This window comes from Haliotis rubra, unplaced genomic scaffold (assembly GCF_003918875.1).
Source record: "Haliotis rubra isolate DU_JTF1 unplaced genomic scaffold, ASM391887v1 Scf246, whole genome shotgun sequence".
NCBI lineage: Eukaryota > Metazoa > Mollusca > Gastropoda > Lepetellida > Haliotidae > Haliotis > Haliotis rubra.
The window spans coordinates 820,189-846,955 of NW_025766514.1; the positions used below are offsets into that span (position 1 = coordinate 820,189).

The 26,767-nt window shown below is 41.9% G+C and overlaps 1 protein-coding gene across 1 annotated transcript; it reads left to right on the plus strand.

Moving 5' to 3' along the window:
- The first annotated feature begins 628 nt into the window (after positions 1-628).
- Positions 629-24,108, plus strand: LOC124279082 (mitochondrial coenzyme A transporter SLC25A42-like). Its single transcript, XM_046714884.1, is given in 10 exon segments — positions 629-720; positions 12,876-13,032; positions 14,165-14,188; positions 14,190-14,274; positions 15,501-15,687; positions 16,027-16,143; positions 17,028-17,179; positions 17,448-17,551; positions 17,553-17,571; positions 22,345-24,108. Coding segments are annotated over 9 exon segments (1,041 nt in total). The 5' UTR covers positions 629-720; positions 12,876-12,891; the 3' UTR covers positions 22,557-24,108.
- Positions 24,109-26,767: the final 2,659 nt, after the last annotated feature.

The window sequence follows — 26,767 nt, forward strand, 5'->3', positions numbered from 1 at the left end:
CACAATTAATCTCCCGATATATGCAAATGAATAATACGGTTGACCAGTATAAAATAATTAAGAACACTTAAGATTTTTTCCAAATTATAGTGGAGAAATAAATGTGGGTTACATATTCGCAAATGAATCTGGAAATAGTAAATGTTAGTTTGTATTTCTTCTCAAAATCAAGAAGCAAATCATATTCCGCACATCAGTGGCTTTACGTTTTAGTGTTAACCGGGAGCGGTACCGTAGCAAATCGGGTTTTACGAAATTGTGGACTGTTTATCCCATTTCTGGTCGTATCCCAGTTCTGGTCGCTATACGAGTGTTCTCGACTCTAAAGTTAGCCTCTACTGAATACTGGATGTTTTCGGCTCTGAAAAGAGCCTGCATTCTCGGTCCTGAAACGCACATGTACTCGCAAACATGCAGTTTGGCATAATAATGCTTAAATGTTAAAGCCACGCTTAACAACCTCTAAAATGAAATGCAAACTACAACACAATCATTTTAATTGATTTCTAATGATGGCGCTACATTTTCCATAACAAATAGGGAAATAATGCGTAAAACATTATTTCCCCATTTCGAATTTTAATCTCAACCAAAGTAGGGGAGGTAACTGTCATTTACTCCTGTTTGTTTATGGCTGGTTCAATGTGACTATACGGAGATTTGATATCTACGACCTCCAGGCTTGGATTCACTGAACGCAACCAAGATTCAGCCTCAAAAGTAATGTCTTGTGCTTATTTTTATTGAATATATATGTAATAAAGTAAGATATATATTTTTAACGTTAGAACGCAACAAGAAAAACATTACGCAGAGAACAACAGCTAAATACAGTATGTTGCATAGGATGATTGATAGCGATAGGTAAGTCACCGTTTATAACAATAGTGAACTTTTCAAATAAATCACTGACATAAGTCTGCGGTTTGAACTGGCAAAACTGGTTTTGTCATCAGCTGGTGACGTAGATGTAATATAGCTTTTAATTGTACAAGTGAGATGATGTGAACATGTAGACCTAGTTCTTCTTAGTCCTAGCGTCTGCTTGGTACAAGGTCCAATCGCGGAAAGTCAGGTAGGCCAAGTGGGACAACAGCTAATTGTTTGGTCACGGATGGCACAGTTAAGGCATAGTGAATGAAGGTACGGATCCATCATAAAATGCCATCAAACACGTAGACTAAACAGGTGGTGCTATGCACCGCGTGATCTGACCTGAATACCGAATCAGTGTTTATGTGCAGCCCTACAGCTTGTTGAGAGGTACGGTTAATGACTTAAACAATAATTTGATGGATGTTAAGTATTTATTTTTTGTACAGGTCACACAAAAATGTCTTGAACAGGCCTGGAATTTATCAAATATTTTTTTTTTTTAATTTATGTCCACTTATGGTTGTAATTTTAATTTTCACCACTGTCCCATTTATGCATTGCAGAAAGTAATTCTTTCAGAGGTAATACAGAAACAACTTGAAAAACCTATACCAAACTTGCAATTTTGCATTACTGATGAACTATGTATTAATGTATTTCAGATACAAACTGGTTCATATGTTTACTTTTTGTGGTATTTGTTTATAGTTATGTTTTTGTGACATGTAAATGGTTCTCACAGAATATGCATTTAATGTGACATAAATAGCTTTCATTGTTATAAATTGACATGTTTTATGATGGAAGACAGATCTTTGGTGTTCTTCTTCAGCATTTATATCAATGGACCCCCAAATATCTCATTTTTCATTGGGATGATGGGAAGGACACTATATCCAGGGTTTTATCTCGATTCACAAACATGGGGGTCCTGGGAACCCCTAATTACTAGTATTAGTCTTAAGGGTCCCTGCAGGCAATATGAGGGTCCTGTGAAGTAATGGTGTAGAGAACTGTATGTTTTGATAATTTGTTTAGAGTCTGGAGTGAATCAGTGATCATTGGACTGAAGGATGAATAATGCACATAACTGCTCTGAAATATATGTGTTGTAGGTACAGTGAATAATATTGTGCGTGACTGTGGACTCAGTGAATTTTTTTCTGTGTCCATTCTCTATATTTGTGCATACTGGATGCACATTTGTAAAACCCTGCATCTCCATGTTGACATTAATCCTTATGTTCTGACATGCTTGTTAACACTATGTAATTCTCAGTGTGTACTGACAGGGTTAAAACAATTTTGATTTTGATTTTGATTTCATTGCCACATAATAAAACCCTATGATGTGAATTTTTATTGCGAGGTAACCTACAGACTCGTGCCATTTATATTTGGACACTTGACGTAATTTCCATACACTAACACGTTATTTCAGTGTAGCATAAATAATTTTCATGAAGTGAGTTTAGGATGGATCTTTGTAAAATTTGACAGGCAAATGTGAAATCATCTCTGCTCTGCGCACGTAATTTAAGTTCAATTTTCCGACCACTATTTAACTAATGACATCACATTTATCAACTTACGTATGGTTCCACAATGCACAAGCCCATAGGCCACCATGTTAAAGGAGTTCATGGCATTGTACATATGTTCATAAATTCTTGCCATGCGATAAATAAGCAACGGAAAATTGAAGAGAAATTATGTGATCGTAGGTAAAATGGTTCCTCACAAATGTGCAAAATTTGACTTGGATCTTACGAAAATTAAATCAATGATAATTATTTATGCTACCCTGAATTAACATGTACGTCTATGGAAATTACGTCAAGTGTCTGAATATAACTGGCATGGGTCTGTACACTATGCAAATTCCCTGTAATGTCAGCCAGCAAATGTTGTTGGGACCATCAAGTGTGCATTACCTACTTTCAGTGATTTATCATCTCTACATTTACCGGTAATTCAAGGAGATAAATAAATTCTAACACAGAGTTAATATAATATAATGTATGTTTTCTTTACTCAAATGTAGCAAAAGACGGTGGAAGTGGTTCATTGGCTACATTGCTTACATGATTCAAAAGCCAACTCACTCTCATGGCATCAGTGCTCATGCCTATGCCTTCCCAACTACTATTAGAGACCATTAATATGCTAAGTTATGCAGAATGCTAGAGGTACTTCAACACTGTGCACGACTGTAGTAACTGGCATGATTTCATTAATTATATCTTTTTCACACAATGCACATTCATTGAAAATTTATTTTGCTTCACTGACTGCTATGTTCAAAATAGCTGTGTGTTATTTTGTCACCATTAATGACAGACCAGTCAATATGAGCCATATGGCAACCCTATTAACACTGACTAATGGTGGCTGTTCATTAAGGTACATGTGAAGCCTTGTCCATCGTCAGTTCTGCCATCCATCTATTGCAAGCTGGTACTTTGGACTGATTCTCTGGAAGTGGGACCACAAGTCCCATGCTAAAACACTAGATGCTCCTGGATTCATATCTCATTTGAAAACTAACACAGGTCTGTTGTATCAAATATATACACTAATTTACTCATTACGAACTGGCCATTTTATGTGGATTGAGGTGTAGGGCGTGGAAAGATTATATATTTCATATTCTTTTCATTCATTCATTCATTCATTCATACAAACATTTGTATAGCGCCGATATCCAGTACAACTGCTCAAAGGTGCTTTGTTTTCCCTCGATCATTGGATGTCCATCACAACGGCATATTGCATTTTCAATCTCAACTCCCTGGGGAGCATATAACTCTTGCTGCCTACTAGGCGTACCGAGTTAATGTGGCTTTCCCATCCTTACGAGGTACCCATTCACAGCTGGGTGGACTGGGACACATAGTCACAGTACTTTGTCCAAGTTCACTGCACGTTGCTGTACCCGCAACTAGGTGTTTGCACGTATTCATGTGGTCACCTTCTGGTCATCTACCAACGGATTCGTGGGTTCTTTTAAGTGCACAGTGTTGTGTACTGTACACTAGGGGTTGTGACAACACTGAAAGAGTTGACTCCAAGGTTTTTACACCCGGTCACAGGTGGGCTCGATCCCGGCACCTCCAAGCTCGCTGGATTACTAGCCTGGCGCCTTAGACAGCTTGCCCACCACGCCACTATCTTCCTTATTGAGGGATTGATAAGTTATTATAGGGAGGGGAGTTATGGAAAAGTTTGACCTATTGGAATGTTGAAATGTTTTTATGTAAACTATGGGGAAGGGAGAGTGTGAGTCAGCATAATATGATACAATCTTTAGACCAACCTGAATGGGATCCATTTGTCCTATGTACTTGACATTTTGGCACAACTGCCTCCTTATTTAGGTGGTGTTTCTATACACATTGACCAAAAGATATGGTCAATGTGTGACCCTCACAACCTGACACGTTTTTTTATGTGGAAGATGTTTTGTTGTCATAGATAAATGTGAAGACTTTTGAGTCTAGACATATGACGTACTCAAAAGTTTCATGGGTAGTATGAATCCATCTTACCCTGTTCCAACAGGCAGTATGGACAACTTGATAGTTTGTGACCTTGGACATTGAAATCCAACTTGCTGAGAGATTTAAATTATTATTATCATGAAAAGTTCTTTTAATCTAATTTTTTTGTGAATATATTTTTTTATCCATGAAGTGGAAACAGAGTTGACGTAAAGATAGATCCTAGATGAAATGATTTGAAATATCGAGTCTCTTAAACAGTTTTTAAGCCTACAAGAATTGAATATCGTTACATGATGTTTTTCTGCGACAACAATCATGGCAAGACACGGAGACTTGAAGAAACCGATGAAAAAGTTTCTGGAAAACACACAAAAAGCATCTAAAAATCCGAGAGGGTAATATATTTTTACATAGCTATTTTCCCAGTAGTATATAGAGGATACTAAACCACCTTCCGTGTAATACCATATTTATTAAACGAGTTAATGATTTGGTGCAAAATCTTTTACGAGTTTAATAAAAATGGTATTTAACGAAACGAGTTTAGTATTCTGTTTATTACTCTCAAACATAAACTGATAAAAACTGCCAACGAAGTGTATTGACTTTCAGCTTTCCACGAGTTAAGCGAGGTCTAATACCATTGTGACAGAGGTATTAGCATTGTGACGTTATAACTGTAAAACATTATGATGTCATATGTCTAGCGGCATTACACTAGTGTAATATCGCCGTAAAAATATTACACTGCAGTATCTTCCACGGGCGAGTAATAAGGGATCTTATAGCTCAGTTGAATCCGTATACTTGAAGCCAAACATACAGATTTAAATGGGCCATATCATCCCATACTACCTGGCAAGTGGATGTGAAACTAATCATGTTGTGTCCATAGGCCGATCCAGGAATTTTCAAAGGGATGGGGGGTGGAGAGAGAAGGGTCAAAACATTAACTTCATTGTGGTCTTTGAACCCCTGAACCCACCCTTTGGATTCCTTCAGTATAGTGTCCTTCAGTATAGTGTCCTTCAGTATTTGTGTTCTTCATTACCATATATGATGACCATGTTTTCTAATCGTGCAAATATTAAAGGCATTCAAAGAAAAATAACATGCAGCACTTTTTGTCTCTTCTGAAGTGTTTGCAATATGAAGTTCAAATTTGCATAGACTGTCAACCCACTCGGTGAGAGGCACAGTAGACATCTGATGCATGAGCTCCATAACAGCCATATTGTACTGGTGGAATGTGCAAATAACATGTTGGCAAGAGCAAGCAATTTCAGTATATCAGCTGGTGCATATCAGTTTGGAATTAATATTAATGAAACAGTAACTACAATATATACGGAAGTTCTTTATTTGATGCACAGCCTGACAGCAGTGTAGGAAAGATAGCCTGTCCCAACGTCCGAGACGGGTGAATTTTGTGGAGGACGGGTTAAAAAAATATCTAGTCCGTCCTCATGTCGGGTCAATTTTAGCAAACCAATGACATATATATAATGATTATAACCTTTTTGAATATTTACTGCCGAAGGTGTTTTATTTATATTTGGAGGACAGGCTAGATTTTGGCAGGACTGGTAAAAAATTTGACCTGCCAGTCCTGTGGACAGGCTAGATTTTCTACATCTTTCCTACACTGCTGACAGAATCAAGCTATACCTCATTTAGAACAGGAACTGTAAAGCCAGTCTTCATGAATACAGATTCATGTCCATTGTTATACTACCTAGTAAACAGTACATATTGATGAACAGAATATATTGTATGCTGATTCCATTAGCCATGGTTTGGGTTAGTAGTGCAATCGTACCATTAAACATGTAAACATCATGAAAGAATTCCAAACCAGCTTTAAACATTTCATCTCTTGCTGCCATGCACCATGATGTATAAACATTTAATAATCAAAGTTACTTTACATAGTGCTGTTGTTGATGTGTTGTAACAACAAATCTAGTATAAACATTTACATGACATATGTCACATTTATTATAGATTTTGATTTAATATTTCAGGGTTAGGCTAGACCAATTATATTTCTTGTTTAACAAATTTTTGTTCTCAGTAAACCTAAGTGAGTGAGTGAGTTTACTTTTTACGCCACACTCAGCAATATTCCAGCTATATGGTGGCGGTCTGTAAACAATCGAGTCTGGACCAGACAATCCAGTGATCAACAATATGAGCATCGATCTGCACAATTGGGAACCGATGACACGTGTCAACCAAGTCAGCAAGCCTGACCACCCATTCCCTTTAGTCGCCTCTTACGACAAGCATGGGTTACTGAAGGCCAATATTCTAACCCGGACCTTCACAGGTATAAGAAAACCTAAAGGCAGGAGGAAAAAAAAAAAATCACCAGTCAAAGTAATATTCCTTCGAAATACTTACTCAAAGTACTTTACTTTTGGCAATTTATGTAGTGTATGTGGGGCCAAAAACAATCTAAAAAATTTTCTTGAAAGTTTACATTTTTTGCCAATAAAGACATTAGGATTTTATTTTTTGAGCAGGGATTTTTATTTTTTTCTTATTCTTGAAAAAATATGACAGGCGGATCCATAAAACAAGAAATAAAATTGGTCTGTCCTTATTTGATATTGGTTTATTGAACAAATATTTTTTCTCATTAGTCATGTTGATGTTGCAAATATAAAAGACTATTCAAGTGTGGGACTGAGTGCTGTGTTTGTCTGATATCTGTAGGAAACTAGGTAATGTCTGGTGTACTTTACTTTAATGGGAAACAAGAAAACATGGAACATAGCCATATTGGTTGCGACTTCACCTGAAACATTTGCCATCCTAAACAGTGTTAACTGTGAAGGACACACCTTACATTGGCTGGTTGGTTGGTTGGTTGTTGTTTAACGCTGCACTCAGCAATATTCCAGCTGTATGGCAGCAATCTATAGATAATCAATTGTGGACCAGACAGACACACCTTACAAAACTGAAAACCTCCAAGCCCAAGTTACCGTTGATGTCTATTTAGAGATTTTACATGCACTCTCCGACATGATGCGTATTTCACACATGGAGCATTAGGGTTGGAACAGGTAGAAATTTATACCAGTTTACCTGGAGTTGTGTTATCTGTGTAGAAAGTAAATTTATTGTTACTTTCCTTTGAGATGGTCGCTCGTGGCATGTGAGATTGAAAAAATATGTTTGATCATATTTGTTCTGAGCAGTGTGACTCGACAGTTTGCTAGTGAATTGAGTTAAGTGCTGTCTTCTCAGTGGCAGTATCAAGCAAACAGGCACCTGTCATGCAGCTCACCAGACTCAAGTAAAACTCCTGTTGACATTCATGGAGAACTGCAACTAAAAACATTAATAAAACAAGCGTATTCAAGGATTTAAACAGCAATGAACAAACAACACTTATATATATCGTGTACATAGTGTGGGGACACACTTACTTCATTGTTACAATGTTATGTGATCATATAGTTGGAACAGGCCCTGGCTTGAGGGAAATGCAGATCCAACATGGGTTTCCTCTCCCAGCCATAATTAACATGGGACTAACCGATCTGGGCTGGTTAGCTTGGTGGCAATGGAAGTTGAAGTTTGTAAGCTGCATACAAAATTAAATGTCAACAGGCACTTTTTTGTCAATGTGAGGCATTTCTATTTATTTATATTGAAAGAGAATACATTGAATGTTTTCTTATAAAGAGCACCACCAAACAGAGCTGGGCACAGATTGAACTGTGCTCAATAATTACAGTGGCATTTGGCAGACATGTTTGATACTTCACAATAATGTCTGGTGTGCGTGCGTGCGTGCGTCGTGCGTCTGTCTGTCTCTCTGTCTCTCTCTCTCTCTCTGTCTGTGTCTGTGTCTGTGTCTGTGTTTATGTGTGTGTGTCAGAGTGGAGTGTGCTATTTATGTTGTATATATAGCTTATTGTTTTAAATTAAATCTCTCTCTCTTTGTTTAGTTTACTAGCGCAGTCAACCATGGTTTACAGGCAGACTGTTCTGAAATAATATAAGTAAATTATTACCATTCAGAGGCCCAGATAAGCTGCGTATCCGGGTAAAACACGCATAGAAAATTTCCAATTACGCATTGAAAAATAATTGTTGCATACCAATTACGCATTTAAAATGTCAGATACGCAAAAAAGTTTAATACAAATGCGTACGGAATATATTGATAAAAATCGCTTGCATAATGGAAAAAGACATCGATTGCTATCAAGTTGTACTGTCAGTATAGTATGAGTGATTTTTTATGAAATCATTTCCATTATATTTAAGTTGGTTTTGCTTTTGGTATGACATAAGGCAGAACATACCTGCTTAGTAAACTTACTCAATGACATAATACTTAGGTGAGTAAAATGACTGAAATATGTGAAATATGTGAAATACACATATATGAAAGCAGTGGGTAATGGAAAATGAAATACCCACTCAAAATTCATAATACCCACTCCACAAAAATACGGTGGGTACAGTACCCACATGAGCTAAATCTTATCTGGAGCTCTGACCATTTGAATAATCAGAAATTTAAAACTTTGCAGTCCTACAAACTTTGATTGTTTTTATTGTCAATAAAGATGACTGACATACATGATTCTGCCTGGCCCAGTATACAGAAATAGAGCACTCCTCTGTGTGGTTTTACTCCAGTTCAAGTTTCAAATGGAGACAGACTTGTATTTGTAAATTCATCTATTGCTGGTTCACTGTGAATACATGAATTTGCATATTTGGCCTAATTCCCTAGCATGTATGGGTACATGGTTGCCATGCCACCATCCACCAGGAATCCATGGCAATCCTATTTTGAGACCCATTTATCATTTTAATGGCTATTAATCTATTTTCAGAAAGTTTTTTATATTTGGCACAGGTGTTGTTAGTAGCTGTTCCTATTAAGTATATTTCATTATTATCAGTTTTGACCTTAATTGAACCTTTCAAGAACAGCAGTTGGTGTCACCACAGTGAATGTTGTCATGAGCAATAAACAATATAAATAGCAAAGGGTTTCATAAAACATAGGGTTTTTGGTATGGTCAGCATGAGAACCAAACTTGACTTTGAAGAGAAACAGTTTGGGCAACGCTGAGACAGGCCTGAGACCAGGGTTCTATTCCCAACATGGGTGCAAGCTCATTTCTGGTGTCCCTGGGCATGATATTGCTGGAATATTGGTAAGGGAAGCATAAAGCCATATTCACTCACAGTATCGACTGTAGAAGATGCAATACCTTTCTTAACCCCTACCCTCCCCTTGCTGTAAATGTTTGTATGAAAATTTGGTTGAAGTGTCACAAATGGCATTTTCATAACAGAAAGCCTTGTGGCAATATTTTTGCTTCAAGTTGTCCTTTCAGTTAATGTCATATACTGATATCCTTGTGGTGACCTGTACGTGTGTTTTGGTTGTCATGGTGAAGTTAGACAGGATCACAGAGTGAAGTCGGTGGTACACTGTAACCTTCCATTTGCCTGTCAACACAGAAAGTCCCAACACTCACTCATAATCATGATAATGATACCATCTACATCTGTCCATAGACACCAGTGTTAGGTCCAGTGACAGTTGCCACCTTCTACTCTGTGTGTACTCCAGCTGAGATAACAGCTTACTGGGAGATCCGCTGTGTGGAGCTTAGGTCACACACCTACTCGTAGTCTGTCTCACAGTCCCTGAACCACATTATTTCCCCTACTGCCTAGCCCTCCTAATCTGTCTCACAGTCCCTGAACCATATTTTTTCCCCTACAGCCTAGCCCTCCGAGTCTGTCTCACAGTTCCTCACAGTTTCCTCTGGTTCTGGATCTCTAGTCTCCCTGGGGCTTCTTCTGAATTTTAATAGGTTTATCTGTTGCAAAATCAGAATTATATATATTCAAATAGATTGTGTCACAGTCCCTGAACCACATTATTTTCCCCAGTGCCAAGCCCACTCTGCAATGCTAAAGCCCTAAATAAAGCAAGTCTAGAATTCCTAAGGTTCGGGAATCTCTGGTCTCCCTGGGGCTCCTTTTCAATGTATATGGGTTTGTTTGTATATATTCAGAGACTAAGGGGGCGGTGGGGTAGCCTAGTGGTTAAAGCGTTGGCTCATCACGCCGAAGACCCGGGTTCGAATCCCCACATGGGTACAATGTGTGAAGCCCATTTCTGGTGTCCCCTGCCGTGATGTTGCTGGAATATTGCTAAAAGCGGCGTAAAAACAAACTCAGTAAGTCAGTCAGTCAGAGACTAAGTGTTAGTCTAATATTCAGAGACTAAGCATTAGTCTAACCTAACCTACAGGCTTTATGTAGGAATACTTTGCTCAGCTCTCAAGACAAAGCACATTGCCTAGAACACATTTTTGAAATTATTTCAAGTCAGGGTCTGTTTAACAGATGAACAGGACAATGCTAAGCCAGTGAGTGGCAAAAGTTTCCAGTTAGCTTTGTTCTTTCTTGCTGACAAAATGGTGGGGTTACTTGCCGACTGTTTTCTAAAATGGAACTTCGGTCATGTGTAATATGTTTCATATATGATCAATGTTTATAGTAAGAGCCTGTAATGTTGATGCTATTAGATTCTTTGAATACCAAATGTAGGTGTTTTGTATTATTGAAACACACATAGAAATGCTGCTGCTCTGTAGAATACTTGTATAGAATGAACACTTGGATCAAACAGTATCAGTGAATAATATGAATAAAGCCAATTGCCAGTTGTCACCACAGAATACCGATGAGCTTTTACCTTTGGTATTGCCTTCCTGATTATTAACATTGTATGATTTGGGTTATGTGATCAGTGTTGCCAGTGTTTACCACATACTTCATCATGGAATGTCAGCCGTAATAGCCATGTAAACTTGGTCAATGTATCAGTAGAGTAACATGTAATTTAACGTAGCTGCAGCAAAGGTAAGTATAGGGCTTTTATGAATGTTTTGTGTTCATGTACCATGGTTAGGTGATGTGGTTGATTTATGATATTTGGGAAGTGTCCATGATCATGTCAATAGAACCATCCCTATCTCCCCAAGTTTCTTATTTGGCCCGACTATTTATGCAAGCACTTTATATTTCCCATCTGAATTTACCAGGGACTCCTAACCATCTAACATTGCAAAGCGCCATAACATCACAATTTCCTTAGTTTTGTTTTGGAAGGGAACAACCCTGAGATGTTTTTGTAACAAGTCTTTAAAGTGGTGTCAAAATGTGTTTAGTATTGTTGTGTAGCTAAATTTTTGAGTCATGCAGGGTTCCCTCAAGACCTGGAAATTTCACACCACATTCTCCAGTCTTGGAAAAATCATGGATTTTGAAAGAATGGATGAAATCATGGCAAAATCATGGAATAATCTTGGGTGTGGAATAATCTTGGGTGTGGAATAATCTTGGGTGTGGAATAATCTTGGGTGTGGAATAATCTTGGGTGTATCAGTTTCAAAGCAATTCCTTTGTACAGTTCATTACGTTACCATAAGAGTTGTATGTGCAGACCTGTAATGTTTTTAGCTTTACAGAAGTTTGTTGCAAGCTGAGGTATCATTGTTGTTTGTATTAGAGATATAGCCAAGAAAATGTAGTACTGTAACTGGACTATATCAATAGAAGTTAAAGTGAGTGTTATGCAGTGTGTCTGCAGTTTATACTGTAACATATTAAACCATTATATAACATGTTTTATATTGGATATGTCATATTTGTCAATAAAGATAGTTGAAGAGTAAAAGAAAAATTGCTACACTTGATGTTTCATTTATATTATGTCATCTATCATAAAGATATGTGAATGGACAGCTGTAAGGGAGAAGGGAGGCCGTATTTAAGATATTGTTTCATTTCAGACACAGTAATATATGTTTAAAGGTATCAAAATACCCCAGGACATATTGTGTCTGGAAAAAGCAATATCTGTCTTGAAAAATCATGGGATATCTTGTCATGAAATGTGTGAACCCTGTCATGACTGGGGGTATTACTTGGCCCAGCTTACATTACTTGTTATTCTCTTCATTGTTCATGCTTGTTCATGTGCTTGTTATTTTTTTCATTATGCTTACAACTCAAAATGAATAACTCCCATAATATCAGTCTTGTATGTGCCTCCTTATTTCTGGGAACATATATGTAGAATGACTTTGTTCAGTGTGTTGAGTATACATATGTATATATACATGTTATGGAAATATATGACATTGGGGAAATGACGACTGCTCACATCATTTGCAAACTCAACTATCAAGTGCTATTATATATGTATCTCATGTACATTGCCTACCTAGCTATATGTATATTCCACCGCATACTCACCCACCTTCAGAATAGGTAATACAAACATACATGAGCATAGTTTACAGTTTACATCATGACAAGTGGTAATTATCTATATATGGTCCACATTATTACAAGACTTTGGAAAATCAAAGCAAATTCTACAATAATATTGTTCTATATGATGTTTGCCTTGTAGTGTATGCGTGTTTGTTGTTACAGCCAGTATGCTGGGAGTATGGGGGCAGAGGTGAAGGAATTGTCTGGTAGCTCCAGTACCGTGGGGCACATTCCCTCTATGGCTGTCAGAGGCAGCAGCTCCAAAACCAGGAATGATGTGGAACACTTTCACCATGAAGAACACAGAATCAATGCCAAGGTAAATACTCTTTCCTTGCACTGTATTGGTACTGACATGGTTGTAAGGGGTGGAACAAGGTGGTTGTCAGGGGTGGAACAAGGTGGTTGTGGAACAAGGTGGTTGTCAGGGGTGGAACAAGGTGGTTGTCAGGGGTGGAACAAGGGGTAACAAGGTGGTTGTCAGGGGTGGAACAAAGTGGTTGTCAGGGGTGGAACAAGGTGGTTGTCAGGGGGAACAAAGGTGGTTGTGAGGGGTGGAACAAGGTGGTTATGAGGGGTGGAACAAGGTGGTTGTGAGGGGTGGAACAAGGTGGTTATGAGGGGTGGAACAAGGTGGTTGTCAGGGTGGTGGAACAAGGTGGTTGTCAGGGGGAACAAGGTGGGGTGGAATAAGGTGGTTGTCAGGGGTGGAACAAGGTGGTTGTGAGGGGTGGAACAAGGTGGTTGTCAGGGGGGAACAAGGTGGGGTGGAATAAGGTGGTTGTCAGGGGTGAAACAAGGTGGTTGTGAGGGGTGGAACAAGGTGGTTGTCGGGTGGAACAAGGTGGTTGTCAGGGGTGGAACAAGGTGGGGTGGAACAAGGTGGTTGTGAGAGGTGGAACAAGGTGGTTGTGAGGGGTGGAACAAGGTGGTTGTCATGTACATATGTGTGGAACAATGGGTTGTCATGTTCATGTAGTTGGAAGCAGGGTGATTCTGATTTCATGGACAAGGGGTCATTTACATAGTGAGTGAGTGAGTAATGTTTTACGCCACTTTTAGCAATATTCCAGCAATATCTAGGCAGAGGACACCAGAAAAGGGCTTCACACATTGTACCCATGTGGGGAATCGAACACGGGTCTTTGGCGTGACAAGCAAAAGCTTTAACTACTAGGCTACCCCACCCCACCCCATTTTCAAATTGACCCTCATATTATTATTAAATCTTCTGGAAAACTGGAAATGTGAATTCACAAAATGAATTACTGCAGTTTCATTTTTGTGCTTCATTAGAAAATGTCATTTAATGGCTGTTAAAGACATAACCGTGTATAGATAAATATGTCTGAAACAGATGCTTCTGACACAGGACATACAGCAACATGGATATCTTTGCACAGAGCCATCTAGTGTAATTAGAGTTTGAGAGCTGTGCGTGTCTGTTGCAGGTGCCTCAGCACAACAAGTTCATCAACGTCACTCATCGCTGGAGCCCTGGCTGGAGCCGTGGCCAAGACCACTATAGCTCCACTGGATAGAACAAAAATAAATTTTCAGAGTAAGACTCCTTCGTTAAGGTGTAGCTCACCTAATCCCATCATCCTCATGCTCTTTTGTCACAGGTAGTTGCCAAGGGACATATATTATTTATAGCCAATCAGATCGCTGGCTCTTTTCAGTGCTTGGTAGGTCAATGCTAAGGTCGTCAATGGTGATCAGGCACGATTCAGGTCTGTTTGTGATGAATAAATGTATGTAAACTCATTAGGGAAATTAGGTGTAAGTGTCTGAGAAACAATGGTGATAAACATGCTAAAAGGTGACATTGAATCAGCTTGTTTTGGTGCGTTGAAATTTCGGAAGTTAATGGTACAAATTCTAAGCTGGGATTTTGGCTTGGAATTGGAATAAAACATCGTTATTGAGCTTCCAAGGACCCATGTTCCCAAGTGGAGCTTCATTTTTTTTGTGATCTATGTTTCATTTTGTAGGTATATCATTTTGAAATGTGTTTATACTTTTATAGGGGTATATCCTGTGAGCATTGTTGAATTTCTCCTGAAAAGAACTATTGTTTTGATCTCATTACACCCCTTTCCTTGTATATAGTATAAGACCCTGTCAGTGACAATGTATTTCTGGATTCCAGTTGTTGTTTTTTTTACAAGCCCCTGTCTCCTACTTTACCCGGTAATTATAACAAAAGGCAGCTAATCCATCAGGTTACTATTTTTGATGACATGAATGTTTTGTTGCACAGTCCAGAGAGATCATCATGTGAGTTACATATACTCTCGCATATTCTTCCTGAGTTGTTTCATGTAACATATGATTGGTTGGTTGGTTTGTTGTTTAATGGCGCACTCAGCAATATTCCAGCTATATGGCAGCGGTTTGTAAATAATCTTGTCTGGACCAGACAATCCAGTGATCAACATAATGAGCATCGATCTACGCAACTGGGATACGATGACATGTGTCCACCAAGTCAGCGAGCCAGACCACCCGATCCTGTTCATCGCCTCTTGCGACATAAATGCATCCAGGGTACTGGTTGAGATTTGTTAAGGATGCTGAAGAGCAGAACCTTGTTGAGTACTATTACTTTGACGAAGGCAGGATTCAAACAAACAGACTCTTTTTAACAATATCCAGTTTCAAGGAATATGTAGCATATCCTGTTTAAAAAGAAGTTTTCAGTATTTTCAGGAAAACATGTTTCAACAATTTTAAAAAGATATGGAAGCCATCATACTTCAAATAACCAAAACATTGTACTTTCAGTTAGCAACACACAGTTCTCGTTCCGCCAGGCCATCCGTTTTTTGCATCTGACATTCAAGAATGAAGGCTTCCTGCGCTTGTGGCGCGGTAACTCGGCAACCATGGCCAGGATTGTGCCATATGCTGCGATACAGTACGCTGCTCATGAGCAGTACAAGTGGCTCCTCCTTCACGACAAGAGGAAAAAGTGAGTAACATTTGTCATATATATAGAGTAAGGGTGTAACGATGCATCGAACTATCGATCGGTCGCGATTGTGAGCCCCCTGATAGTACTTTATCGATAGGTGTATGAAATGATGTTATCCCCTTACCAAAATGGCAGCTCAAGCAGACAGCAGGGATTTTGCGAATTTTGTTGTATAAAAATCGTTATATAGATGGGTTTTATTGAGCTTGTCTCAACGGAGACATTCATGATTGACTTTTCCTTTCAATGCTTCACTTACAAGACAGACAGCTACATACAGTGGTAGACCCATACAGAAGCTCAAATTATTTGTTGTTTTAATGTTTGATGTTGCAGACATCTGTCCCCTGGGAGAAGGTTTTTGGCAGGTGCCCTGGCTGGAACCACCTCCGTGGCTTGTACCTACCCCCTGGACATGGTGCGGGCTAGAATGGCTGTCACTGCCAAGGAAAAGTAAGGCACTAATTCTAGAGTCGCCAGTACTAGTGTTGATGAAGTTCATGTACTGGAAACCAAAGACAGCATGTTGAATGCCCACTTGAATACTATCCTTTAAAGTCCGACAACTGATAGACTAGATCGTATACTTTGTGTAAGCCTTGGTGGGAGAGTGGTGGCATTTATCAAGGAGTGAGTAAGTGAGTGAGTTTAGTGTTTTACTTCACTTTTAGCAATATTCCAGCAATATCATGGCCAGGGACACCAGGAATGGGCTTCACACATTGTACCCATGTTGGGAATTGAACCCGGGTCTTCATTGTGACAAGTGAACGCTTTAACCACTAGGCTACCCCACTGCCCCAGTTATCAATGGTGCTTTGAAGGTAACTAATAAATGTATGGTTTGGTTTGCTGAAGACCAATTCTAGCCCGGATCTTAATGTGTCACTAATACAGGTAGCTGCAGGCATACTACCTTCTGTTATAAGATTGTACTACATTGGGCATGTTTGAGGTCAGTTATTTCATTGGTGGAGTCAAGATGTTTATTGATAGCATAGAGTTTCACTTCAGAATGGGGACCCGTGACCAGAGGGCTTAGAATATTGGCCTTCAGTAACCCATGCTTGTCGTAAGAGGCGACTAACGGGATCGGATGGTCAGGCTCGCTGACTTGGTTGACACGTGTCATCGTATCCCAATTGCGTAGATCGATGCTCATGCTGTTGATCACTGGATTGTCTGGTCCAGACTCGATTATCTCCAGACCGCCGCCATATAGCTGGAATATTGCTGAGTGCAGCATTAAACACCAAACCAACCAGAGTCAAAGGTACACCATAGGATATAAATAAATCTTTTAAGACATTTTGGATGCAGAGATTATGTTATTGTAGGTATCACAACTTGAAGGAGGTGATCATGAAGATATACAAAGAGGAGGGAGTCCGCACTCTGTACCGAGGATTCACTCCCACGATACTTGGCTCGATTCCATACTCAGGGATAAGTTTCTTCACATATGAGACTCTGAAGAAATTACATGCAGGTATGATGACATGCCCTGCTGTGTAGTCTTTGTTCGACCCTCTGAGTCAATGTATTTAACTTGAACTTATGTGTCACTTGTTTGAGTGACATTTGAGAAGTTGGGAAGTACAATACAGAAGAACTTTATGGATACAATTTTTTTAATTCATGAGTGCAACGTTTCAGTACTATTCTTGTAGTGTTGTCAAGTAGTTTGTTGTCAAGTCTGTAGTTTGTGTTGCATACACTCCTGTCCATGGTTTTATTTTCTGCGTATTTTTGTGCAGAGTATGCTAAGGGGAAAGATCCATCTCCAGTGGAGCGTCTGTCATTTGGTGCTGTTGCGGGGCTGCTGGGCCAGTCAGCCTCCTACCCTCTAGACATTGTACGATCGCAGGATGCAGACTGCAGGTAGGCAGGCAGGGCAGGCAGTCAGTAACTAAGGGGTTGGGTGTCTGATTGTTGGGGACGGCAGAAAGCATGTAGGCAGGGCAGGCAGTGAGAAAGTCAGTAACTAAGGGGTTGGGTGTCTCAGTGTTGGGCAGCATGTAGGCAGGGCAAACAGCATGTAGGCAGGGCAGACAGCATGAAGGCAGGGCAGGCAGCATATAGGCAGGGCAAACAGCATATAGGCAGGACAGACAGCATGTAGGCAGGGCAGACAGCATGAAGGCAGGGCAGGCAGCATGAAGGCAGGGCAGGCAGCATGAAGGCAGGGCAGGCAGCATGAAGGCAGAGGGCAGGCAGCATGTAGGCAGGGCAGGGCAGCATGAAGGCAGGGCAGGCAGCATGTAGGCAGGGGGCAGGCAGCATGAAGGCAGGGGCAGAAAGCATGAAGGCAGGGCAGGCAGCATGTAGGCAGGGCAGGCAGCATGAAGGCAGGGCAGACAGCATGAAGGCAGGGCAGGTAGCATGTAGGCAGGACAGGCAGCATGAAGGCAGGGCAGGCAGCATGTAGGCAGGGCAGACAGGATGTAGGCAGGGCAGACAGCATGAAGGCAGGGCAGACAGCATGTAGGCAGGGCAGACAGCATGTAGGCAGGGCAGACAGGCATGAAGGCAGGGCAGGTAGCATGTAGGCAGGGCAGGTAGCATGTAGGCAAGGCAGACAGCATGTAGACACGGCAGACAGCGTGTTGGAAGGGCAGGTAGCATGTAGGCAGGGCAGGCAGCATGTAGGCAGGGCAGGTAGCATGTAGGCAGGGCAGACAGCATGTAGACAGGGCAGACAGCGTGTTGGAAGGGCAGGTAGCATATAGGCAGGGCAGACAGCATGTACACAGGGCAGACAGCATACAGGCAAGGTAGTCAGTGAGGAAGTGAGGAACTAAGAGGTTTGGTGGCTGAGTGTTGGAGAGTGCAGACAGCAGGAGGACAGACAGTGAGGAAGTCAGTAACTAAGGGGTTTGGTGGCTGAGTGTTGAGGAAGGCAGACAGCAGGAGTACAGACAGTGAGTTTGTCACGGACTAAAGGGTTTGGTGTCTGAGTGTTGAGGAAGGCAGACAGCAGGAGGACAGACAGTGAGTTTGTCACGAACTAAAGGGTTTGGTGTCTGAGTGTTGAGGAGGGCAGACAGCAGGAGGACAGACAGTGAGTTTGTCACGAACTAAAGGGTTTGGTGGCTGAGGTGTTGAGGAGAGGCAGGCAGACAGGAGGAGGACAGACAGTGAGTTTGTCCCGCGAACTAAAAAGGGTTTGAGTGGCTGAGTGTGGCTGAGGTTGAGAGGCAGACAGCAGGAGGACAGACAGTGAGTTTGTCATGAACTAAAGGGTTTGAGTGGCTGAGTGTTGAAGGGGCAGACAGCAGGAGGACAGAACAGTGAGTTTGTCATCTGAACTAAAAAGGGTTTGGTGGCTGAGTGTTGAGGAGGGCAGACAGCAGGAGTAGACAGACAGAGGTGAGTTTGTCACGAACTAAAGGGTTTGGTGGCTCAGTGCTGGGGAGGGCAGACAGCAGGAGGACAGACAGTGAGTTTGTCATGAACTAAAGGGTTTGGTGGCTGAGTGTTGAGGAGGGCAGACAGCAGGAGGACAGACAGTGAGTTTGTCATGAACTAAAGGGTTTGGTGGCTGAGTGTTGAGGAGGGCAGACAGCAGGAGTACAGACAGTGTGTTTGTCATGAACTAAAGGGTTTGGTGGCTGAGTGTTGGGGAGGGCAGACAGCAGGAGTACAGACAGTGTGTTTGTCATGAACTAAAAGGGTTTGGTGTCTGAGGTGTTGAGGGAGGGCAGACAGCAGGAGTACAGACAGTGTGTTTGTCATGAACTAAAAAGAGGTTTGGTGTCTGAGTGTTGAGGGAGAACAGACAGCAGGAGGACAGACAGTGAGTTTGTCATGAACTAAAGGGTTTGGTGGCTGAGTGTTGGGGAGGGCAGACAGCAGGAGGACAGACAGTGAGTTTGTCAACAGAACTAAAGGGTTTGGTGGCTGAGTGTTGAGGAGGGCAGACAGCAGGAGGACAGACAGTGAGTTTGTCATGAACTAAAGGGGTTTGGTGGCTGAGTGTTGAGGGAGGGCAGACAGCAGGAGATACAGACAGTGTGTTTGTCATGAACTAAAAGGGTTTGGTGGCTGAGTGTTGGGGAGGGCAGACAGCAGGAGTACAGACAGTGTGTTTGTCATGAACTAAAGGGTTTGGTGTCTGGGTGTTGGGGAGGGCAGACAGCAGGAGGACAGACAGTGAGGAAGTCACGAACTAAAGGGTTTGGTGGCTGAGTGTTGAGGAGGGCAGACAGCAGGAGGACAGACAGTGAGTTTGTCATGAACTAAAGGTTTGGTGTCTGAGGTGTTGAGGAGGAGCAGACAGCAGGAGGACAGACAGTGAGGAAGTCACAAACTAAAGGGGTTTGAGTGTCTGAGAGTGTTGAGGAGGAGCAGACAGCAGGGAGGACAGACAGTGAGGAAGTCAGAACTAAGGGGTTTGGTGGCTGGTTGTTGGGAGGCAGACAGCAGGAGGAGAGACAGTGAGGAAGTCATGAACTAAAGGGAGTTTGGTGTCTGAGAAGGAGTGTTGAGGGAGGGGCAGACAGCAGGAGGACAGACAGTGAGAGTGAGTCCACGAACTACAAGGGGTTTGGTGGCTGAGTGTTGAGGAGGAGCAGACAGCAGGAGGACAGACAGTGAGAAGTCCACGAACTAAAAAGGGTTTGGTGGCTGAGTGTTGGGGAGAGAGCAGACAGCAGGAGGACAGACAGTGAGTTTATCCTTGACTAAGGTGAACTAAAAGGAGGTTTGAGTAGCTGAAGTGTTGAGGAGGGGCAGACAGCAGGAGGACAGACAGTGAGGTGTCACGAACTAAGGGTTTGGTGGCGAGAAGTGTTGAGGAGAGGGCAGACAGCAGGAGGACAGACAGTGAGGAAGTCACGAACTAAGGGGTTTGGTGGCTGAGTGTTGGGGAGGGCAGACAGCAGGAGGACAGACAGTGAGTTTGTCACGAACTAAAGGGTTTGGTGGCTGAGTGTTGGGGAGGGCAGACAGCAGGAGGGCAGTCAGCATGTTGGCAGGGCAGACAGTGAGGAAGTCACGAACTAAGGGGCTGGATGGGTTCTCCATGTTTTCCATAAAAGTCATATGGATGCCTTGTGTGATTAAAGAAGTGACTGGAAGGTCTACCAGTGACATTCACTGAATCTTTTTATATCTTTACACAGAAAGAGTGAGTGAGTATGGTTTTATGCCGTTTTTAGCAATATTCTAGCAAAATCACGGCGGGGGACACCAGAAATGGGCTTCACACATTGTACCCATGTGGGGAATCGAACCCGGACGTTCGGCGTGATGAGCCAACACTTTGAGCTACCTCTCACCTTTGTTATCCCTCATAACGCGTTTAGCGGGGGTATTAAATGGACTCCCATCCGTCCAATGTCCGGTCCGTGCACATTTGTCTTTTCTTCTTCCGAGACAGAACTCTAAAACCGTTCAATATTTCTTCACCAAACTTGGCACATACATGGGATCTGGTGGTGTACTGGTGCCTTTTGATTGTTTTACTGGAATTCTGAATAAAATATTTTGGCGTTTCCATGGCAACAAGTTTGACTTTGACTGAAATTGGTGGTAGTGCTCTTTTCGGAGCAGAACTCTAAAACTGTTCACTATTTCTTCACCAAACTTGGCACATAGATACATCTGGTGGTGTACCTGTGCCTTTGGTAGTTTTGGGAATTCTGAATAAAAATATTTTTTATTTCCATGGCAACAAGTTTGACTTAGCCTGAAATTGTGGTAGCTCTCTTTTCCGAGCTGAACTCTAAAACTGTTCACTATTTCTTCACCAAAGTGGTGTACTTGTGCCTTTTGGTTGTTTGGAATTCTGAATAAAATATTTTTGGCGCTTTCCATGGCAACAAGAGTGACTTTGACTAAAATTGGTGGTAGTGCTCTTTTCGAGCAGAACTCTAAAACCGCTCACTATTTCATCACCAAACTTGGCACATAGATAGATCTGGTGGTGTACTGGTGCCTTTGGTTGTTTTGGAATTCTGAATAAAATATTTTTGGCGTTTCCATGGCAACAAGTTCGACTTTGACTGAAATTGGTGGTAGTGCTCTTTTCCGGAGCAGAACTCTAAAACTGTTCACTATTTCTTCACCAAACTTGGCACATAGATACATCTGGTGGTGTACCTGTGCCTTTTGGTAGTTTTGGAATTCTGAATAAAATATTTTTGGCGTTTCCATGGCAACAAGTTTGACTTAGCCTGAAATTGTGGTAGTGCTCTTTTCCGGAGCTGAACTCTAAAACTGTTCACTATTTCTTCACCAAACTTAGCACATAGATTGGTCTGGTGGTGTACTTGTGCCTTTTGGTAGTGTTGGAATTCTGAATAAAATATTTTCTGCGTTTCCATGGCAACAAGTTTGACTTAGACTGAAATTGGTGGTTCTGCTCTTTTCCGGAGCAGAACTCTAAAACCATTCACTATTTCTTCACCAAACTTGGCACATAGGTAGATCTGGTGGTGTACTTGTGCCTTTTGGTAGTTTTGGAATTCTGAATAAAATAGTTTTGTCATTTCCATGGCAACAAAACGACTTAGACTGAAATTGGTGATAGTGCTCCTTTCTGAAGCAGAACTTTCAAAACCTTTCAATACTCTCCTTCCACTTTTCTATATACACACCTAAATATTTGACATAATCATAACTTTTGTTGTATGTGAGACTGTGGTGTTACAGGTGTGACTGGTCACTCCAAGGACTACACCAGCATCGTGGGGACGGCCTCGCAGGTGATCCGGGAGGAGGGCTTCATCAGGGGCATGTACAAGGGACTCAGCATGAACTGGATCAAAGGACCCATCGCAGTCGGCATCAGCTTCACCACATTTGACATCTCTGTCAGATGGCTGCGCACATTTGAGTTTTTCCATATAGACGATGAAACCTAGCTGTTACTGCTGTGAGATGCTATCTGTTAGCTGTGATACGACCACCTGTGATGTAATGCTAGATCGGTGTGTCTGAGCATTGTGTCTGGGCCTGTATGTCTTGGAAAGGTTGTCTGTACCCGTGTGTTTGTGTTATGGCCTGTGTGTCCAGCCATGTGTCTTCCCCTGTGTTTCCAGGCATGTGTCTGGGTCAGTGTTTCCAGGCATGTGTCAGGGGCTGTGTGTCCAGGCATGTGTCAGGGCCAGTGTTTCCAGGCATGTGTCAGGGCCAGTGTTTCCAGGCATGTGTCTGGGGCTGTGTGTCCAGGCATGTGTCTGGGCCTGTGTGTCCAGGCATGTGTCTGGGCCTGTGTGTCCAGGCATGTGTCTGGGCCTGTGTGTCCAGGCATGTGTCTGGGCCTGTGTGTCCAGGCATGTGTCAGGGCCTGTGTGTCCAGGCATGTGTCAGGGCCTGTGTTTCAGGGCCTGTGTTTCAAGGCATGTGTCTGGGCCTGTGTGTCCAGGCCTGTGTCAGGGCCTTTGTATCCAGGCATGTGTCTGGGACTATGTTTCCAGGCATGTGTCTGGGCCTGTGTTCCAGGCATGTGTCTAGACCTGTGTGTCCATGCATCTGTCTAGGCCTGTGCTTCTAGGCATGTGTCATGGCCTGTGCTTCCAGGCATGTGTCTGGGCATTTGTGTCCAGACATGTGTCTTGACCTGTGTGTCTAGACGTATGTGTCCAGGTATGTGTCTAGACCTGTGTATCCAGGCCTGTGTCTAGACCTGTGTCGAAGCCTGTGTGGCCAAGCATGTGTCTAGACCTGTGTCGAGGCCTGTGTTTACAGGCATGTGTCTAGACCTGTGTCGAGGCTTGTGTTTCCAGACATGTGTCAAAGCCTGTGTGTCCAGGCATGTGCTTGGACCTGTGCGTCTAGACCTGTGTCGAGGCCTGTGTTCCAGGCTAATGTGTGTGTCTGGGCATTTGTTTGCTGACTTGTTCCCATGAAAGTGTTTTGTTTACACCAACAAATGATTTGATTTGCAAGTCTTTTTTGTTGAACAGCTCTTTGTTGCACGAGTCACAAAATAATGTCAGGGTTTATGCTAATTCCACCAATTGCAACATAATCTTTCATAAGTAAGACTTTGAAGTAACTTGGCAAATATGCATACTTGACACTGAACACAGTGTCTAGAAAACACTACAAATAAGTTCTGGTCAAAATATGTTATGAAAAGGGTAAGCTTCAGAAAAAGAGTTACTTCGCAGCCTTTGACATCTTACTTCATCTGAGTGATAGCAAACAACTCCAGTATCTTTGTGATTTATTTCTCTACATGAATGTTTCTGGTGTGATGTCTGAATGACTAAGTAGTAGTGATGGGAATCGGAAACCAAATCCACTATCGATTATCGGAGGATTGTGGTGAACGATTATCGATTATAATCGAAATATATCCATATTTAATGAAATCACCAATTTGAAGAGTTTTTCACCAGGTTTTTTCGAATAAATGATTCTTATAACTAATACTGTCATGCAATGAAATGCATGCATGTAAGAAAGACACTGGAATTGTAATTAAACAATAAAAGTAGTTAAAATTTTACAATGCGCATAGCTTTACGCTGTTGAGCGCATGTTTGTTCGTGAATATTCGTAAATTTTAATCGCTAGTTTACTTCATTCAAGTGTGTTAAACTAAAACAGCAAAATTCCAATTAATCGAAAGTATGTTTTTTTACAATCTATAATCATTTTTAGTCCTTCTTTCGATCGATTTTCAATTATTTCGATCATCGGAACACCACTACTAAGTACTAGTGTACTAACATCAAGACAGGACTGTGAGTGTCCTGCTCCAGGATATCACTGAGTGGGAGCATCCTGCTCCAGGATATCACCGAGTGGGAGTGTCCTGCCCCAGGATATCACCGAGTGGGAGCGTCCTGCTCCAGGATATCACCGAGCGGGAGCGTCCTGCTCCATGATATCACAGAGTGGGAGAGTCCTGCTCCAGGATATCACCGAGTGGGAGCGTCCTGCCCCAGGATATCACTGAGTGGGAGTGTCCTGCTCCAGGATATCACCGAGTGGGAGCGTCCTGCCCCAGGATATCACCGAGCGTCCCTGCCCCAGGATATCACCGAGTGGGAGTGTCCTGCCCCAGGATATCACCGAGTCGCGCGTGGGATATCACCGGTGTCCTGCACCAGTGGAGAGTCCTGCTCCAGGATATCACAGGAGCGTCCTGCCCCAGGATATCACTGAGTGGGAGCGTCCTGCCCCAGGATATCACCGAGTGGGAGCGTCCTGCCCAGGATATCACCGAGTGGGAGTGTCCTGCCCAGGATATCACCGAGTGGGAGTGTCCTGCCCAGGATATCACCGAGTGGGAGTCTCCTGCCCAGGATATCACCGAGTGGGAGCGTCCTGCCCCAGGATATCACTGAGTGGGAGTGTCCTGCTCCAGGATATCACCGAGTGGGAGGTCCTGCCCAGGATATCACCCCAGGATATCACTGAGTGGGAGTGTCCTGCTCCAGGATATCACCGAGTGGGAGCGTCCTGCCCCAGGATATCACTGAGTGGGAGTGTCCTGCTTCAGGATATCACCGAGTGGGAGAGTCCTGCTCCAGGATATCACCGAGTCGGAGTGAGCTGATATCACCATGCAGAGGCTAGGCTAACGTCCGACTACAGCTATGTTGCTGCTCTATGTGACGTCAGTTGTGTCACACTGGACGTGTTGTGTGTTCACTTACTTATTCTGAAGCATCAGTTAAGCCGATATTTCACAAGAGTACATAAAGTTGTGAGAGCAATCTTTCCTCATCTTGTTGAAGCGTGAAGGCAGTGTATGAAAAATAGGTGTACATTGAAATGATGTAACCCATTGAATTTGATATAATTATATAAAACTCTTGTTTCATTTGTCTTCTTTTCACCTGAAAGACAGCACTTGAAATATTTTTTAAATCCTTTCTAATCTGATCATCTCCTTGGTGTTCTTGTTGTTTTATAAATCTGTAAGTCAGGTAGTTACTAAGATGGTGCCAAACAGGTGAATATTTCTGAATCTTAAGGTCGGTTGTCATCTGCAATGTCAGTTCGTATTCAAGTCTCTTTTTATTGCCGATGTGACGTTAAATATTAACTCACTCACTCACTCAAGTCTCTTTTAAACTGGAAATACTAGATCATCAATGTTCTATGATGTAGACGGATCTCCATTGAACACAAATCTTATACTGTCTTAATGGCTTCTTCACGTCCACCCTCTGTATCTCAGGGGCATCTTGCATTTTGGTGAACCAGCACTAACTCCCTTGGTTCATTCCTGTGGTTCTTACGATCACAAATTACCTGCCCTTGATTTACGTTGGCCAGTCTTATTGACCTTGCTACTGGGTCTAACCCACCTATCAGAATGTGAGTTACAAACCAGCCTCAATGTTGGGTTGGTAATATCAACAATATGGCTAATTTGTGAGAATGTTAACATCTTTTTCATGGAAAGGATGTCATTTTTAGAGTAAAATTGATATTTTATACTTATCCTGACTCATGCTCTTTTGCTTGTCTTCTTCTTCTTGCGAACATAGTGGAACACTTGTATCTCCTTATTTGAAGCTCCTTCAAAATAAAATCACTAATTGGTACTCACCACGAGTTGCTCCCCTTTGTCTCCCCTGGCGGGAAAGGTGTAAGCCACCCTCTGGCCATGTGCTCCACTCTCTCCTGATTTAGCGAGAGCCCAACACTTGAATTTACAGGAAATCCAAAGTGTTATGTGGGGAGGATGGGAGGGCTAACCTCATGAGTCAGGATAAGTATAAAATATCAATTTTACTCTAAAAATTACATATTTTTCCTTATCCTGACTCATGCTCTTTTGCTTGTAGCATCCTACAGGCGGAGGTGGGTAACAGAATACTTTGGATTTATAATTAGTGATTTTGTATAGATATACTGTAATATCCCTCACGGGAACTTCATGAAGTCTTAGATTTAGGATGTTTCCTGTATAAAGAAAACCATAGGTTATATAAAGCCATTAAAGGGAATTACATTATGAATATATTGAACAATACATATAAATTATATATATATATATATAGGTGACTCTGATAGAGGCACTGAAATTGACTATATCAAGTATATGCTTAAGGTAGAATACTTAAGCTGAACATATATACATAGCCCTAAAACTCCTTAGAGTTATAAG